This window comes from Mesoplodon mirus (genome assembly GCF_964341445.2).
Source record: "Mesoplodon mirus genome assembly, chromosome: 11".
Taxonomy (NCBI): domain Eukaryota; kingdom Metazoa; phylum Chordata; class Mammalia; order Artiodactyla; family Ziphiidae; genus Mesoplodon; species Mesoplodon mirus.
Window position 1 is genome coordinate 90,744,692 of NC_138987.1, and position 17,914 is coordinate 90,762,605.

Consider the following 17,914-nt stretch of genomic DNA (forward strand, 5'->3'; position numbering starts at 1 on the left):
CTCATTCTTCTAGATTTTAGGGCTTAATAAATGTTTACTGAATAAATTTTAAAAATTCAAATAATATGTTTACTTCACATAACAGCAACAGTAAGCTAGAAGTACCTGGTAAAGCTGGTCAAATTTAACGATAACGTGTTATTTTCATTAACTGCATTTTAAGTATTTGTGAAAGTAGTGTCTATTTCATTACAGTTTAAGTGATTGAGAACTTTTTATGATTGGATCACTGCTCACAACTCAATTTAGTATGGCAAACTTAAATTCTTCTAAGGCAGCTTCAACCTTATTGAATCTCCTTGGCTGCAGTTCTGACTTGATGCTTGAGAGGAGGTTGCCATTTGTACCAGCCTCCATCCACGGTGGATCAGGATCCAATAGCCTATTTCTTGACTGGATCAGTATCTGGCTCTTTTTTACAGAGCCGGTTGTATAAACTCTATATGTTCTTTAAAAACACATGGTGATTGTGGTCCACTGGAATTTTTATTTGTAGTTTTGACATTTTCTTGCTTACTTTGGACTTTAACTCAGCACGATGACCTTTTTTTTTTTTTTTTTTTTTTTTTTTGCAGTGGCTACGGATCGTCACCCACCTTTTCCATGGACAGAGAACACAGTTCAAGAACAAGTGCAAAGGCTCTCTATGGTATGTTTGTGTATTTAATGGGGTATAATTCTATTTCTAACTGCTTACTTTTTATGAATGACTTGTTCAAAGCCGCAGCTTGAACCTATGCCTTGTTTATATTATTGGGAATGAAGTAGCGATTGATAGACAAGGATTATTTTAAAAATAATTTTTACAGAAGCTACCAAAGCCGTTAATCTCTGCTGGCTGTCATACAATTTAGAACTACAGATGAAATGTATTCAGTACTTTCTAAGGAGTCTTTTTGCACGGTACCAGTACCTTAGGTGGATTTTCCCATCTAATTATGTCTGATATGTTTGTTTAGGTAGTATTACAGTATGACCAACAGCCCTTATATAATTTCTTTCAGATCCTTCTCTAATTTCCATTGTCCTCCCTCTGTTGTCTCACTTATAAATACTGTTTTTTTTTTAAGCTTCAAATATAAAATAGAAGTCAATACTACAAGGAAGTTAAGGACTCCTGAAATATACCACATATGTTCAGGAAGGCATTTGCTTTCACAGGGTCTGCATGTCCTTTTATTATTATGCAACCATAAAGAATGAGACTAGTATTGTGGTTAAGAGCAAAGACACAGGAGCCAGACGTCCTGGGTGCAAATCCAGTTATTCGCTGAGCAAATTATTTTACCTGTCTGTCCCTCATTTTGCTTGTGTGTATAATGGAAATATTTTGTAGGGTTGACAGGAGAATTTAATGAGTTAGTACATGTAAAATGCTTTGAATAGTGTCTGGCAAGCAAAAAACACTGTATATATTTGCTATTATTGTTATTATCTACTATGGGAACCAATAGCATTTTCGAAATTTGAAATTCTTTTCTTTTTACATCACCTAGAGCTACAGTATCTTGGTTGTGGTAAGAATGACTCATTCTAAAGTTTTGTGATTCTTTCTCTGCCTATATACCCAATGACTAGACTTTAGGACTCAAATTATACACTCATAAAATGAATTTTATACCATAATAGATACATTTTCTTATGGCCTTGTCAATCTGATTGGTTGGTTTCAGTTCTCTTGAGTTTGATATTCTTACCATGGCCTAGTCATTATGGACTGTATATCTAGAGAATATATTCACCAAATACTTATTTTGTGATTAGTATGTGCCCAGCACAGGGCTGGTAACATATGTTCCTTGACCTTAAGGGACTTGCACTCTACAGAATGACTTGAAGAAACTGAAAAGGGAAAAACTTTTTTTGTTTTTGCAAAGATAATCAATTCCTTTAGTCTTTCATTTCTAGACAGAAAGTTATTACGTGTTTCTGTGTGCTTGGCCATGATCTTCACAGTCTCTGTTTCCATGTCCTTTGATTCATTTCAAAGATGAATAGGAGATGGTCATTGCTTGTGCACTGTCTTGGTGAGGTAGACTCGTGCATGTATTGTTATAATAAAGTGCTGGATAAGCTTGGATGGCAATGTGTATGAGGTGCAGATGGAGGATGTGGGCAAGGTCAGCTCTTCTATGTGAGCAGGGCAGGTAGGCAGGAGGGATTTCATAGAGGAATTCAGCTTTCAAATTCTCCAGGCATTTGTGGGGCTGGGGGGTGCTGTAAAGAGCTGTATGAACCCTTTTAAACTAGACTATAAGCTCTCTGAGGGTGGGCCACATTTGCCTTGTTTACTTCAGGATTCCCTAAGCTTAGCACAGTGGCTAATGTATAACTTATGCTCAGTAAATACCTGTAGAATGAATATAATGCATCAATGAGTTGCAAACAGTTAAGTGTTAACTGGAGGGTTCAAGGTGGTGCACCGGGAAATAAGATGGGAAAAATAAACACAGACGACATTGGGAAAAATCACACTAAGGCATTTTGACATTGTTTTCAGGGAATGGCCACTGAGGTGTTTTAACTGGGGGAATCATAGGTCATATCTGTCTTGGATCACTCTGGTAGCAGTTGAGCATGGATTTGGTGAGCATGGATGGCAGTAGGTGAATCAGAGACCTAAATATAATGTAGGTAAGTCAGATATCTAAATAATAGCCCGAAGATTTTTGTTAAGGAGAAAGAGTATTAATCATCTCACAAATACCATAGATCCAAAAGTCTGTTTTCAGAAAGCTGAGAAAGGAATAAGGAATAAAAAGTAGTACTCACCTGCAAATGTTAATGTTTATTTTGTGTTGGGAGCAATTTCATAAAATCATAGCTCCAGTGATTGAATCTTTAGCTTTTAAGCAGTAAATTTTTATTTCTCCCCTTTTACGTATAAAGCAAGCTGAGGATCCTTTTTAAGGTGAGGTAATTTGTCAAAGTCACAAAACTTTAAAAATCTCGATGGTAAGAAAATACAACAGTTAATCTTGTGTAGTGTGAGGCCAGTGAACAGCATATTGGTAAAACAGAGGACATAAATAGAGGGATGGAAAGGGGCAAATGCAAGAGACGTTTATACAGATGAAAGAACACTCAGCAGTGTATTAGGCTTACAAGTCAGAGGGTTTTAAGTCCCTTGAAGTTGCAGGTAATGTTTCATTCCTCCTTGTAGCTCATACTCACCTCTCTCTCCCAGCTCGCTGTCCACAAACACACACACACAGTATGCCTTCTCTCCGACAGGCTCCCAATAAATGCCTATGGAATGAATGGTCAGATACATGAATGACAGTGGAGAAACATGTCCAGGTTTTGAAAAAAACTTTGCCATGAACAAATTCTATTTGAAGTTTTAACTATATTTAGTTAACATTGGGAGTGTTTAGCCTCCCAATCTGTGTAGTTTTAACTTCTTTTTGTAACTAGAAAGTTGGTAAAGGAGAGATTTGTAATGTCATTTACTGTGTCACAGTGTATGCATTTTCTTGAAGATTTCTCCTTTCACAATGATTAAACCAGTTGAATAAATCCTTCAAGAATTCATTTGTTTTCATGGCTGGTACATGGACCTCTCTGGGATATGAAGGTATTACTTAGTGCACTGCAACATGGGTTTCACGGTAATGACCACTGTTTTTTATACACCGACCACAGGCTAGTTACTGTATCAGGAGTTTCATGCAACTTGGTCTTTTTATGAGAACACTTTTCAGTCTGACACCATAATGTGCCATCCAGATTGCTTCAGGATGACTCTCAGAGAGGCATGGGTTTGGGAGGCCAAACGATCTGTGGCTGAATCATGGCACTTTCTACCAAAGGGCTGCCATTTTGAGCAAATGGTTTAACCGTTTGGTCCCAGTTTCCTCAACTACAAAATAGAAATGATAATAATATTGTGGTAAGTTTATATGAAAAAATAGAAGTAATGAGCCTATCATGGCAGTGAGGAAGGGCATAGGAGAGTCACTTTTTGTCCTGGGCCCTCAGATTCATCAAGGCTCTCAAATTTAATAGTTTACTGTTACCTCCAAATGATGTTTTACATCTAATCACAGTGATACTTTGACAGGATCAAGGGGTAATCTTCATCATATGTTTTTAAGCTTACATTCCAGATATCCCTAGAAATTTTTTTTTATAAATCCTGTAAATGCAAACTACACAATTATGACAATAAGTTAGCTTCCTTTAGATATGTGTTAATTTATTCAAGGAAAATGGTTAAAATGTGCTGCAGTTTTAATAACCTTATACTGTCCTTTCTTTATTATTGTACAAGAAATGTCAAAGCCAGCATGTCAGAGGCTCTGCGTCACTAAAGTCCCTGACCACATAAATAGGAAATACGTATTAATTTCTCTCTTCTATGGTTTCTTTCTTTTCTTACCTCAAGACAGTGACATTTCATCTGGCTGCTGTTAATCAGGGAATTGAAAATGTTATGCATTTTTTTCCGGCTAACCTGCTTGTCAATGTCTTTAAGCTTTAAAATTGCTTTTAAGGGAAATGCTTGTAAAAAGTACTAAAACATTCCCTTCTGTTGGGGCGTGGCTCCTGTAATCTCTTGTCCATGACTCAGAGGGTCAGTTGTGTGCACACGAGCTTATGTACTGCCATGTGCTCAGAGGCTGCATTCCTTACCTTTACACCAGATCATTCAGAATCTTTTCCCTTTGGAGTATTTGAGGCTGTTTTTTTCTATGTGTCTGGGTCCCAAGCAGCTTTAATAACCCCATATGAACTTTTCCCTGTTGGTAACATGCCTGCTTCTAACATTGCTTCTGATATGTGTGGGCTGAGAAACTAATAGGAAATCTTGTGAGTAGTATACATAGGTTCTGAGTGGGGAATTGAGAGTCCTCCCACTTATGCATTAAAATGTGCAAATTTTAGTATTAAACATTGTGACATCTCTGTCTGCCACTCAGAGGGCTTATTTTATTTAAGTGTGGATTCTTTGCTGTGTGCTGAGCAGCTGAACTTCCTAGAAAAATAACTTTCCTTTAAATTAGATATTGCTGGATTTGGAATATGACCATTTACCATAAATAATCAGCTGTTTAAAGTCATCCTGTCTCCAGAAAAATGTAAGTTTCACAGAATTATCATTTAGTAATACTTTATTGTCATGACCAACATTTATAGTATTGTTGGGAGGCCAGGTAGTGAAAGATAAACATGACAGACAGGCACTCTCTCGAGTTTCATTTTACCTTAAGTTTGAACGTTTTTGTGATGTTAGCAAGTAGGAAAATATATTTGTTTTTTTCCTCCTTTTCTTTGTTCTTCTCAGGGAGGTACTGGTAAGAAGTGAGCATAAGTAATCTATAAACTATACAGTTCATTCTGTGTAATTGACTTGACTGTAAACTTTCCTGTATTTTTACATAGTGCTTGACTCAACTTTTTCAGAGCAGTATTCCTGAATATACCACTTTTCTTAATAGATATCTACCCCACGTATTTTTCTTTTTGGATTTATCTTTCTTTTTCTTTCTGTCTCCTGATCTTGGTTCGGAACTAGGCTCTCTGTTTACTTGTCCTAACTGAAGCTCAGGCCAACTCTTATACATTCAGGTGGCACTGAAGGGTTAAAACCCACTTCTCTTATCTCCATACTCATTACTTGCAAGGTGTGATTTACTTGGAAAAAATAAATATTCTAAGAAAAAACTTTTTGAAATTCTTAAGAAGTAAAAGGCCCTTGATTATATACTCTCAGGAGGTTGGGCGATGGTAGAGTCAAAATTCTGCTTCATAGAGTATGTCAGTGCATGTGACTCAAAAAGACAGTTTGGCAATTTTTCCACCTTAGCTGAAAGTTTTAAAGCTTCTTTTCTCCTCGGGGATAAGCTATTTTAATGACTTGTTGGACTGGCCAATACAATTAATTCTTAAATAATGTAGTTTTGTAAAAATGACCTTGATTTTAAAAAGTTATCTTGTTCAGATACTGATTTGTCAATCTGTGATTATAGTTGCCTAGATAACGAGAGCTTATAATTTTTACTCAGTGCTTCTTACTGATTCCCACTAAGCCACCTCTCTTCTATGGAGATTATACACTAAAATAGTGAGAAAAGAATTCTCCTTTACTGTGGTTGAAAGTTTTATAAGTGTAAAGTAATATGAACTGTAGCCCATTGTTTTATTTAGGGAGAGGACTACTCGGCAGCTGCTTTTATGTTACATTTTTTTCTTTTTAACTATCAAATCCTTACTTTCAAAGAGCACTTTGTTTTCAGAGAAAGAGAAAATAACAATTTTCTGAATGTTAGCTGTTTCACATCTTGCTTTCTTATGCATAAACAGCAATATAGGCAAACGAGAATTAAGTTTAAATGCCGAGACCTGCATATTGTTATAGTTGTCATTGTACTCATTGAAGAGTTAGATGAAACCTAATTTTTTAAAATTAAGACTTTGTTGGGGTCAGTTTTAGGTTCACAGCAAAACTGAGGAGAAGGTACAGAGATTTCCCATATGCCTACACAGCCTAGCCTCCTCCGCTGTCACCAGCCCCCCCAGAGTGGTACATCTGGTACAACTGATGAACCTACCGTGATATATCATAATCATCCAAAGTTCATTGAAACCTAAGTTTAAGTTCCTGATCCGGAAGTAGAATATCAGTTTTCGCAGCAGCATATCAACTCAAGAATGCTAAAATGATGTGTAAAGGATTTTCGTCTTTGGTGACTGAATTCTTCCATCTTTTGGGGTTTGTATATTGTGGTCCATGGGATAAAAGCTATTGGGAAAAACAGTGAAACACAATCAGTGGTACTGTAACCAAGTAAAATTTGTTCCTGGCTCTAATTGATTCAGAGAGAGAGACTATTTGGCCGTGATTTATGCTCTTAATTTGGAAAGAAAAAAATTTCAATTTAAGGAGATAAGATATGGTAGATGAGTTGCCACTTGCACAGATTTTGGGACAGTAGCTTCCAACCTTGGCTGCATGTTAGAATTGCCTGGAGAGCTTTTCCAAATCCCAGGGCCCAGATTGCATCCTGGGCCAATAACATTAGAATCCTGCTGGGTGTGGGGGGCGTGGGGAGTGCAGTATTTTTTTTTAAAGTTCATTCTAATGTGCAGCCAAGATTGAGAACCATTGTTAGAGAAAGTGGTGAACGTCAGGAGAGACTTTATTTTGAGTATCATGGAGACTTTATTTAGGCTTTTCACACAGTTTTAAGGCTTTGGGTGAGATTTTTCAGGCTTAGGAGCATAATAATTCCTATTTACAGCTGTACTTGAGAATACATATGATTTTCATAAAAAATAAATGTACTATAATTGCCTTTTAGGAGCCTTCTTTCAAAATTTCCTATTAAAATGTTAATAGTAACTTTTATTTATTCATTGACTTAAATCACTGAAACTACTAGTTTATTTATAAATCCATTTTATGGCATTTATACACTTCTAGGATTTTTAAAGGTAATTTCTTGTAACACATACATCTTATTTATTGTGTAACACGAGAGAGAAAGAGCTTAGGAATTCCTAAAATGGATCCTTGATTTGGAAAATTAGAAATGGCACCATATCTTTTAGGCAATCAGAGTAATCAGTTAACATCATGCTGTTTATGAATACTATCAAACAGTGTTTTTCTACTTTTGTAAAGTACGTTTCTGTGGGATTGAGAAACTATGTGTTAGGAAATTTGGAGGAACAAAGTCTTACTATTTCATAATGAGAATATTTAATTACAAAACATAATACTTTTGACCTTCAACTGTGTTTGCCAATCACTTATCTAAAAGACTCAGAAAAGCATTTGAACATCCTGGGGTTGCCATATCAAAATTGGAGACCATGGCAAGCACTGCCATTTCTTTTAGTGTCCTTAGATCAGACCAGAGGAAACAGAACTACCCTCAGGTTCTGAGTTGGCCGTGGAGAATTTTGTTAGAATACGATGAATCAGTGATTCTGAAATATTGATTATTTCTAAAAGTGCTTTTCTCAGATATGTCCCTGAGTTATACACTGTATTTTAAAAGTTATAATGGTTTTCCCAAGAAAAATTATCCATTTGTTAATATCTCACATTGATTAATCCTCAGCTAATAATCAGAAAAATTATGGTTCACTTTTTAAAATATGTAAATTAAGGTTTATGTTTCGTCATAACAGAATAGAAAAATTTAGGTGAAACCAGATATTTCTTTTTGGTCACATTGTTTTGGTAGGACCAGATGGATCATACTTCTTCAGATCATCATCCAAACAGAAAAAGAAAGGTAGCAGATACTGAATTTTGTAGTGTGTCTGTTTTTATTAAGTAACTTTAATGCTGCAAAAGCAAAAATAGAATATATTGGAATAATATCATAGTGATATAATATAAGGCATATTTATATTTTCATGTAAGCATTGAGATAAATGTAAGTGAAAAGACATTACTTTTATCAAAGTTTAAAAAAATTCTATGTGTTAACATTCTTAGTCTGTATATGTGCTTTATATTTTTGTACTTGCTCTGCTTTTATGTTCAGCAGAACTTTTCAGCTTCTGTTGTTTTAGGAAAATCTAAAAGTCTCTATACTACCTGAAAGAAACAGGTTTATATTTGGGGGAAAAAAATGGTTATTAGGAAAGTTAAGGTGTGTGTGAGAGACAGAGAGAGAAAGAGATAGAGACAGAGAGACAGAGAATTTTAGTACTGTAGGAGTCTTGAAGTTTGATCTTATTTAACCCTTGTATTTTACAATAAGGGTGCTGAGATCCAGGGTTTTGCCAAATTCAATCTCCTACTTAATGACAGAGCCAAAGTGAGAATCAAAACTCTTCTGGTTCCCACTTAGAGTTCTTTTTCACCATAACATGCTGCTTTAGAAAAAATAGGGCAACCGCAAATTTACAAATAATCAAGTTGCTTGATTAGAAAGCAGCAAATACAAAATATTGCCTTCACATATTTTATTTTGGTTTTGCAGCATTTTACAAAAGAAAAACAAAGGTTGCTTTTTGCTTTTTGAATAGTTGGTGCAGAAACTTTCTACCTAACTTTCTTATTTTTTCTAACAGCTTATATCTACAATTCTGAGTGTCACATTTGTGTGTCCTGTAGATATGTGAAAATTGTTAGAGTTTAATGGCAGTGAGTATGATTGACTCTCCTCTAACACTCTCCATGGTGTGGATGTGGTGAAACATGTTCCTTGCAGTGTTTATTATTTTAATAACGTAGTCTAACTCATATAATACAGCATCTGTGACAGTATTTGCAGTTCCATTTTGTTCTCAGTGCATTAAAAGATGAAATTTACAAGCCAGTTTTTATGTTTTTGCCAAAGAAGAGGTCCCTGATTAATAAAATCTTTACACAAAATAACTTTTTCTTACAACATTAATAATCTTGTTAACCTTTGGGATTCTGAACTCTTATGTTGGGTCAAATTGTTCTTGCATATAATGTAAGCTTTCTCATGACTTTTTCATTTAATGTGAATGATGAGTATTTTCAGATACACCACACAGTGGTGACTTATACTACTGTACTACTGTACTTATATATGAGATAGACTAGTTTTAGAGATGGCCACGAGACACTGATGTATGAACATCAGCCTATTCATGGGTAAATAATGGCTTTTTAAACTTCTTTTCCAGAACAAAGGAAGAATTATGCACGGGATAGTGTCAGCAGCGTGTCAGATATATCCCAATACCATGTTGAAGTAAGATGCTTTGATGTTTGCTAACTTTAGAATGAAGCTTGAGGGACATAAAAATTGGTAGTAAAATCAGAGTTATGTTTTATTTCATTTCTATGATGTTATAAATTTTGTTGACCTTTTTTCTTTCAAATTTTTATAAAGCAGATGTTAAATATAAAAGTATCTTGTTAATCTGTTTTCATAGAGAATACATGAAAATGATAACTACTCATTTATCATTGTCAGCCTTATTTTGGTTAAAAACAGGACCAAGACTTCTATTTTGTATTATGGAATCTTCTTGAAATAAGCCTTGACAGTTTCAGTGGATGGTTTAGTTTTTACTTTTAGTTTTGTCTAAAGTCATTACTAGTTCTGTTTAAGCAATGGTTTTCTTTTTTTAGTTTTTCCTCTATTGCTGTCTTTTAAGATATTTGCTCTTAATTGGAATCTACTTGGGTGGACATTTGCTTATTATAATGGAAAATATTTAAGTAGGAAGTAATTTTTAAATTGCCCTTATTTTCAAGTTTCTACCTCCTCAAGCATGCTTAATTATATTTAAACAGTTTTGTTTCAGTAGAGTGAAAAGTTTGACAGTTGTCACAGACTAGAATTGCTGTTGCTGCTGTCGGTTACCAACGTCTCTAGTTTTCAAGCTGCCTTGTAGATTGCCTTCTATTGTTCAGCATTTAAATAACCAAAATGGAATAAAATGGATTAAATAAAGAGAATGTTATTTAATCTGTTTAGAGTTTGTTTTTGTCATGTTTATGTAGCTCCACAAGGCTCAGTATTAAACAGATTTAGATATTTTATGATTCAAGGCATCATTTCCTCTATTCAACAAAAACCGGTTTGACCTTATTATCCCAATAAGGTAACCATGAAGGTCTCGAGTACTTTGTATTTGTCTCTCCCCTCTCTACTAGCTGACTTCAGTTAGTTTAACTTTGCTATTTTTTTGGAAAATGTTTACTAAGAGATTGTGTGTATTATGTTTTTTTCTTTTTGCCAATCATAAGCACTTGACTACCTTTGTTCTGGATCGGAAAGATGCTATGATAACTGTTGACGATGGAATAAGGAAGCTGAAATTGCTTGATGCCAAGGGCAAAGTGTGGACTCAAGATATGATTCTTCAAGTGGACGAGAGAGCTGTGAGCCTGATTGATTTAGAATCAAAGGCAAGTTGGAAATATTTATACTATTTTATTTTCAAGAAAGTCCACAAATACTTATGTTTACAATTAGGTCAGGCTGTTTGAAAATGGGTAAAAATTTAGCAACGTAAAATATTCTTGTCAGTTATTTTGAAGAAAAAATGTCATACTTTATGTACTTTATGCATGTGAAATCATGTTTTTAAACTAGACATAGAGGGATACAATGTTTTTTAACCATGTATGATGAGATGGAGGAAGTGAGGGAAAAATGCATAGTGCTAAAATAAGGCCCCTGGGGACTTCCCTGGTGGCACAGTGGTTAACAATCCACCTGCCAATGCAGGGGACATGGGTTCGATCCCTGGCCCGGGAAGATCCCGCAGGCTGCAGAGCAACTAAGCCCCATGCGCCACAACTACTGAGCCTGTGCTCTAGAGCCCATGTGCCACAACTACTGAGCCTGCGTGCCACAACTACTGAAGCCCGTGTGTCTAGAGCCCATGCTCCGCAGCAATAGAGCCCATCGCAATGAGAAGCCCACACACTGCAACGAAAAGTAGCCCCCGCTCACTGCAACTAGAGAAAGCCCATGTGCAGTAATGAGGACCCAATTCAGCCAAAAGTAAATAAATAAAAATAAATAAATTTTTAAAAAAGAAACAATTGCGCTGATACTAAAAAAATAAAATAAATAAAATAAATAAAATAAAATAAGGCCCCTGTAGGGCACTATTCTTTATGACACATATTAATTACATGCTAGGCCAAACCATATCCCAGTGATATGGTTTGAACCCCAGCGAGTGAATTGGGATAAAAAGGTTTGTGTGTATGTACATTAACTTCCACCAGGCCAACACTGGGCACCTTTCTTTTACACAGCTACTCAGGTAAGATGTTGGAGCTCTTTAAAAAGCCCTTTCTGAGTTCCATCATCTAATAGGCATTTGAGTTGCTAAGATAAAGACAACAACTCTTTGTTGTCTGATAGGAGTCGGGGTAAAATTTGCCCTTTCTTTCATCTCATTCATTGAATTCTGTGAGAGAATAACAACCGAGAGCTTCGCTAATCCTCACAGTTTCAAGTAATTGTAGAGGAGGGATATTATTTAATTTACTTTTGCAAAGAAAGAAAGTTATCTCTCTAGTATGGCTCAGAAATTTCATTCTAACTTAATGGAACCTGCATTTTTTGTTTCACCTTTTCTGGGTCCCAGGGAGTCAGGACTTAGAATAAATTTATGGTGTGATGTCTATGTGCTGTCTGTAATAAAATTTATTGTTATTTTTTATGTTCTAGTTGTCAGGGATACTGTATTTTGTTTACTTAAAAAAACCCTACAATTTCTCCCGTCAATTCCATCATGACACCACTCGCTATTTGTGTAAGGCCACTAGTGTTAGGATAAGCACCTTAAATATATCTCATTAAATAATATTCACTTTCACAAGACCAAATATCTAATCATTTTGAAGAATGTATTTTTTAGTAAGATTCTTCTGACCATGATGTTTGACATTTTTGGCTGGAAAAACTTACATAGTGAATTTTTTCATCTGAGAGATTCACTGAAATAAAAAGTGTACAAATGATGTGTTATTCTCAGCCTAACATTTGTGATCACTGAAGGTAGAAACTAAGAGTATGACTGCACAGTGTTCAAGTAAAACAAACAAAACAAACAAAAAATCCCCCAAAACTACATAGCCACAGGGAAAAGAATACCAGGTAATATGGTGAATAATTTTGGAAAGAGGCCTCAGTTTACCTATTCTGCTCTTAAAGGCATCATCTCTAGCCCAATCTTAGGAAATCAGTAATGCTAATTTCAGTATTTCATCTGTTTATTAAGAACACAACTACACTCCTTTGTTAAATATTTCCATTTTTGTTGCTCTTTCTCCCATCCACCAGGCTTGTATCTTTGCTGCCTACTTGTACCTAATCATCCTCCAAATTTACCGTGTTTACTAGCATCCATTGTCAATGTGATTTGCATACTTTAAAAATTATTGGTACGATGCCTAGAGCTCTTTGTGGGATAGATTTTATATAGCTAATGAAAAATAAGGCAAGTTATATTTTTACTTTGTAGAATGAACTGGAGAATTTTCCTTTGAACACAATCCAGCACTGCCAAGCTGTGATGCACTCCTGTAACTATGATTCAGTTCTTGCCCTCGTGTGCAAAGAGTCAACTCAGAACAAGCCCGATCTTCATCTTTTCCAGTGTGATGAGATTAAGGTAAAAGAATGGTGAATTTTCTTTCCCTTTAAGCACATGTTGCAGCAGCTTTTTTTTTTTTTTTTTTTTTTGTTTTTTGTTTTTTCTGTACGCGGGCCTCTCACTGTTGTGGCCTCTCCCGTTGTGGAGCACAGGCTCCGGACGCGCAGGCTCAGCGGCCATGGCTCACGGGCCCAGCCGCTCCGCGGCATGTGGGATCTTCCCGGACCGGGGCACGAACCCGTGTCCCCTGCATCGGCAGGCGGACTCTCAACCACTGCGCCACCAGGGAAGCCCTTGCAGCAGCTTTTGATCATCTACTTCAATCACATGGCTAGTAGGTACTAGATTTTTAGTTTCTTAGGATTTTGTAAGGAAAACAAATACCTCGATATCTTCACTAGGGTTTCCAGACTAAGTAAATAAAGAGGAGATAGAATAGTATTAAAAAAAAGAAATCAGATGCATTCTGTTTATTAAAACAAAGGTGTGAATAATACATTAAATTCTTCACTGAGGGACTTGGACTTATAATTAAAGATTGATTCTTCAAAAATCATTCTTCATGGACAATAAATAATCATGCCATCCTATTTTATTCTGCACTAATCACATAGCATGGATTATTGTAATGAAACACTTGGACATTTTCCATGATATCGATTTAAGGTTCACTGTTTAATTATGTGACTTGAATAATTGCTCAAGATATGTAATCCCCTAGTGAAAATGTGAAAATAGTTGAGCATAGTTACCAGTAATAATATGCCATACGCTGAAGATTTGTATTTCAAAGTACACTGTAATTTTCAAATGATTATAATTTGTGATGCTTTATTGGACATTAGAATTTATCTTCAAACTTGAATCTTTATTTCATGAGTTGATTTCTCTAAAAGGGAAATCATTTTTGGTTGAGTTGATTGGTGCTTCGCCAAAGCAGTGTTTTATCACTGTGACTGCATATTATCACATATACAGGCAGTTTTTATCTTATAAAGAAATGCCGGGAGATTAACATGAAGTGTCACTTGATCTTTTCTGTAATTCTTTGACATTAAAATATGATAGGTAAATTAAGATTGACTATGAATTGTGTATTTTATAATTTTCTTTTTATTTCAATTTATGTCATAAATGACTTTCTAAAAATCTTACTTGAAAAGAATTGTGGCAGTAGATAATTTGTATACGTAATGTTCATCAAACTTTTATATAGTGCCTTTTGAAAGTCATAAAGTGTATTAAGAATTTTGAAAGGTTAGATTTATTAACTCAGTAAGGATTAAGATGAATATTTTGCTCTGAAAATATAGTAAAATTTAATTCAAACATTTTAAAAACAGAGAACTATGCTAAAAGACATTTTAAATCTGGTGTTTGCTTCAGTGCTCTAAAATCCCTCCCTGGAAACTAAGAGTTATTGGGCTGAGTGAAGTTTCTGGCTTTCAGTTTTGAGGATAAAAGGTTTGATTTATTTGACAGGGCATGAGGATACTGATGGGTCCAAAACAGATTTACTGAATGCTGTTTTGTCCTCATTAAAAGTCAAGGACCACTACACAGCTATATGCATTTACCCATTGGTGCACATATGAGATGGATTTTTTTCCTTGCCCCACTAAAAATATAAATGCAATGAAATATGTGGTTTCTTTTACATGGGCCATCTTGCAACATCAGTTTTGTGTTTTAAAGTTTCTTTATCAGGGCACTTTACACAATACTCCTGCTCACCTCTGTAGTAAATTTTTTCTTAGAAATATGATGGCCAACCCCACACCCTGCCCATAGGAAATTCAGGATTCCTAGGCATCTTCAGTTTTATTTTCCCACATAATAGAAAGCCTTTGAAATGACGTTTGTAATGTCTTCCTGAAACTAGGATGTTCTTATGGAAGTGAAGCTGGACTAGAATGCATTAACACTCTCATTTAATAGCCGTGTGACCTAGGCCAAGTCATCATATAAGTATTCCTCAGTTTTATTAATTATAAAACAAGAAGAACAGATTATATGATCTTTAAGTATCTTTCAGTTCTAAAATTTTATGATTACCTGGGCTTATGGTAAAAGAGTATAATATATATGTATGTATGTATGCATATATGTATTTGAGAAAAACATACGTAATTACAGAGAACAAGCAGACACAAAATAGAAGATAAATACATCCCAGGAAGAACCTAATATACAGTAATAATCACTGGCTAAATAAACTTCAGAACCAAACAAAATAAATTTCTTAGCTGCTAATCTCTTATTGGTTCCCAAGAAAACCAAATTAAATGTTCAAGGGTTATTGTTGGAAAAGGATCGGAAAAGTCAAACCATTTAGAGAAAGTTAATTTTTATTAACGTGCAATGACAAAATAAAGGGGTTATCACAAAGGTGACAACCTAGTGTTGGGGTCCACCCCGTGACGATGTGGGTTCGTCTTAAACTGGGAGTAGCACTGCCTCAACTGAGTGGTTTCCACCGGTTAACGGGGGCCCAGTGGATGGGGAGGATGGGGGAGAGGAGGGATGCTGCTCCGCATGCTGGTACTTAGGATTCCTTCACTTCTTCCCACGCAGAGGTATTAACCCATTACATTTTCAGCATGTGTTTATACTTTCAGCATATGCAAATCCTTTTTCTCTTTGCCTTTATGCAAGTATAGCTTTAAAAAAAAAACTAAAGGAATCTGGATTAAATAATCTTTAAAAAGTCCTTCAGTTTTCCAATCCTGTCATTACAAATTTCACTTAAAAAACTGGAAGAGTTATGTTTCGAAAGCAGATTAAAAAAAAAGGCTTCTTTGCATCAAGACTTTTTTTGTTTCAGACAGGGAACATAATCCCTTTTTCTGTTTTAACCTACATATCAAGACAAAAAATAATCCATAAGCCCCCAGGTAACTTGTCTTTCATTGCAGGCGAACCTAATTAGTGAAGATATTGAAAGTGCAATCAGCGACAGTAAAGGAGGGAAACAGAAGAGGCGGCCTGATGTCCTGAGGTAAAAACGTTAAAAGAAATTAAGGGCTAGAATTGGTGTGTGTTTAAGTCTTTTTTTTCCTCTAAAAATTAAAAAAAATGTATTTTCAGTGAAGGTATATTATATTTTGCAGATTACAGTCTGTAATCTCAACTCATTTGCTCTCACAAGTTTGTCGGTGTATGTGTGTGTGCCTTTTCTCTCCGTGATTCTGGTCTTTCTCTGATATGGCTCCTTCTACTTGTGTTGTCACAGAGACCCATGAACCAATGTGTGGCATTTTAAGGCAAGGTAGCCAAAGGGACTATAAATAGATGTTAGGTCTCTAGTTGGTTAACAGCCTTTGCAAATCATTGGAGACCCAGAAAAAATGTTAAACCTGGTTTTCAGCTGATTTGAAAATGTCCTATATTTTTATATTTCATATACGTTTATAAATATACATAACATGGCATGGTTAGGAAATCCTTGTTTTTCTACCCCTTGACATAGTTCTTCTTGAGGTTGAAGAACTAATACCATAAAATTGAGAGAACTGATGTATTGTAGAAATAGAGGTGGTAAACATTCAGTTTGTTTTCATCTGTTTTTAGGATGATTTCCAAAGCAGACCCTGGTATACCGCCTCCACCCAGAGCTCCCGCCCCTGTGCCACCTGGGACTGTGACCCAGGTGGATGTTAGAAGTCGGGTGGCAGCCTGGTCCGCATTGGCAGCTGACCAAGGGGACTGTGAGTATTTCCAGGGATTGGTACTTATTTATCATTTACTTTGAGTTGTGACCTAGTTCTTGTTTTCAAAATCTGATGCTGATTTCTGAGCTGAAACTTGAGGTTAGTTTTGTAAAAATAAATCTTTCGTAAAGGAAAGTTAAGCCTTGGGCACTGTAAGATTATTGTCTCTGAGAGTTCAGACCAGTCTTTTAATAAATATGGGGTTAGGAGTAGACTCTTTTCTTTCTAAAGCAGTCAAAGAGAGAAAGTTTGACTCAACTAACAATTAAAAGAATGGTAATATTATATATACCAAACAGGAGATGATCAATATTTTTTTAAGATAATACTTCAAGTTCTTTCCATTATTATTATCTTACCACTGTCCTCTTTTGGACAAACTGTTTGTGGTGACAAGGACAGGATGTCAGGGCAGGGGTAGGGTGACGGAAAAGGGCTAAAATGCATTCACCATCGGGTAAACTTGCCCAATGGACCCTATGTCTGTACCATCATTTTACCATGACATTCTTCTTTAAAAACAAATAATCATGGCAAAGAACATAGTGTAACCTTTTATATGACAGAATGTTTTACTAAGTCTGAAATTTTTATAACTGGAAAATACCTTAAAATATGTTTGGTCCAATCTCTTCATTTTAAGGGTGAATAAATTGTGATCCAGTGAGTCTGAATTTGATGGAGACCATAGCCTCATTCTTTTGCCTCCTCGTTCAATGCAACTTCTTAAATCTCTTATCCTTTATCTAATAAAGCATTATTCATGAGAATCTAACAGTGTAGTTAACCTACAGAACTTGATTACCAAAATGAGTGATACTGGACTGTACTTTGAGTCTGGTGAGTCAAAATTTGGGCTCTGGAGCAACACAGGGATCTACCTGTGAGACCTTGTGAAGTTATGCCTTACTTGCAGAATAGGGATAATAATTCCTATGTTGCTGTGAGTCTGAAAGCAAATAATGTCTGTAATAGTACCTGGAACAGTATAGTAGACATTCATTTTTGCCAAATTGAGTTCATTTTATTTTTCGATTTCTTTCCATTTTATTTAGATTCCCATGTTCTTAAAGTTATTTTCACTTTACATATAAACCCAGCTAACAGATGAAAGAAAGAAATATTTGAAGCATCTGCTTTTCAAA

At 35.5% G+C, this 17,914-nt stretch overlaps 1 protein-coding gene across 5 annotated transcripts in view; it reads left to right on the forward strand.

The window, feature by feature from the left end:
• The window catches only part of EPS8 (EGFR pathway substrate 8, signaling adaptor), a 190,685-nt gene that overhangs the window by 123,021 nt on the left and 49,750 nt on the right, over nucleotides 1-17,914 (forward strand). For 4 of the 5 annotated variants that reach the window (XM_082635462.1, XM_082635461.1, XM_082635463.1 and 1 more), the window contains 7 exons: nucleotides 576-649; nucleotides 8,196-8,246; nucleotides 9,619-9,686; nucleotides 10,691-10,852; nucleotides 12,928-13,077; nucleotides 15,975-16,057; nucleotides 16,630-16,766. In XM_082635462.1, coding sequence (XP_082491588.1) covers nucleotides 576-649; nucleotides 8,196-8,246; nucleotides 9,619-9,686; nucleotides 10,691-10,852; nucleotides 12,928-13,077; nucleotides 15,975-16,057; nucleotides 16,630-16,766 — 725 coding nt within the window. The remainder of the gene's footprint in view (nucleotides 1-575; nucleotides 650-8,195; nucleotides 8,247-9,618; nucleotides 9,687-10,690; nucleotides 10,853-12,927; nucleotides 13,078-15,974; nucleotides 16,058-16,629; nucleotides 16,767-17,914) is intronic. The other variant, XM_082635465.1, reaches the window with a different exon arrangement.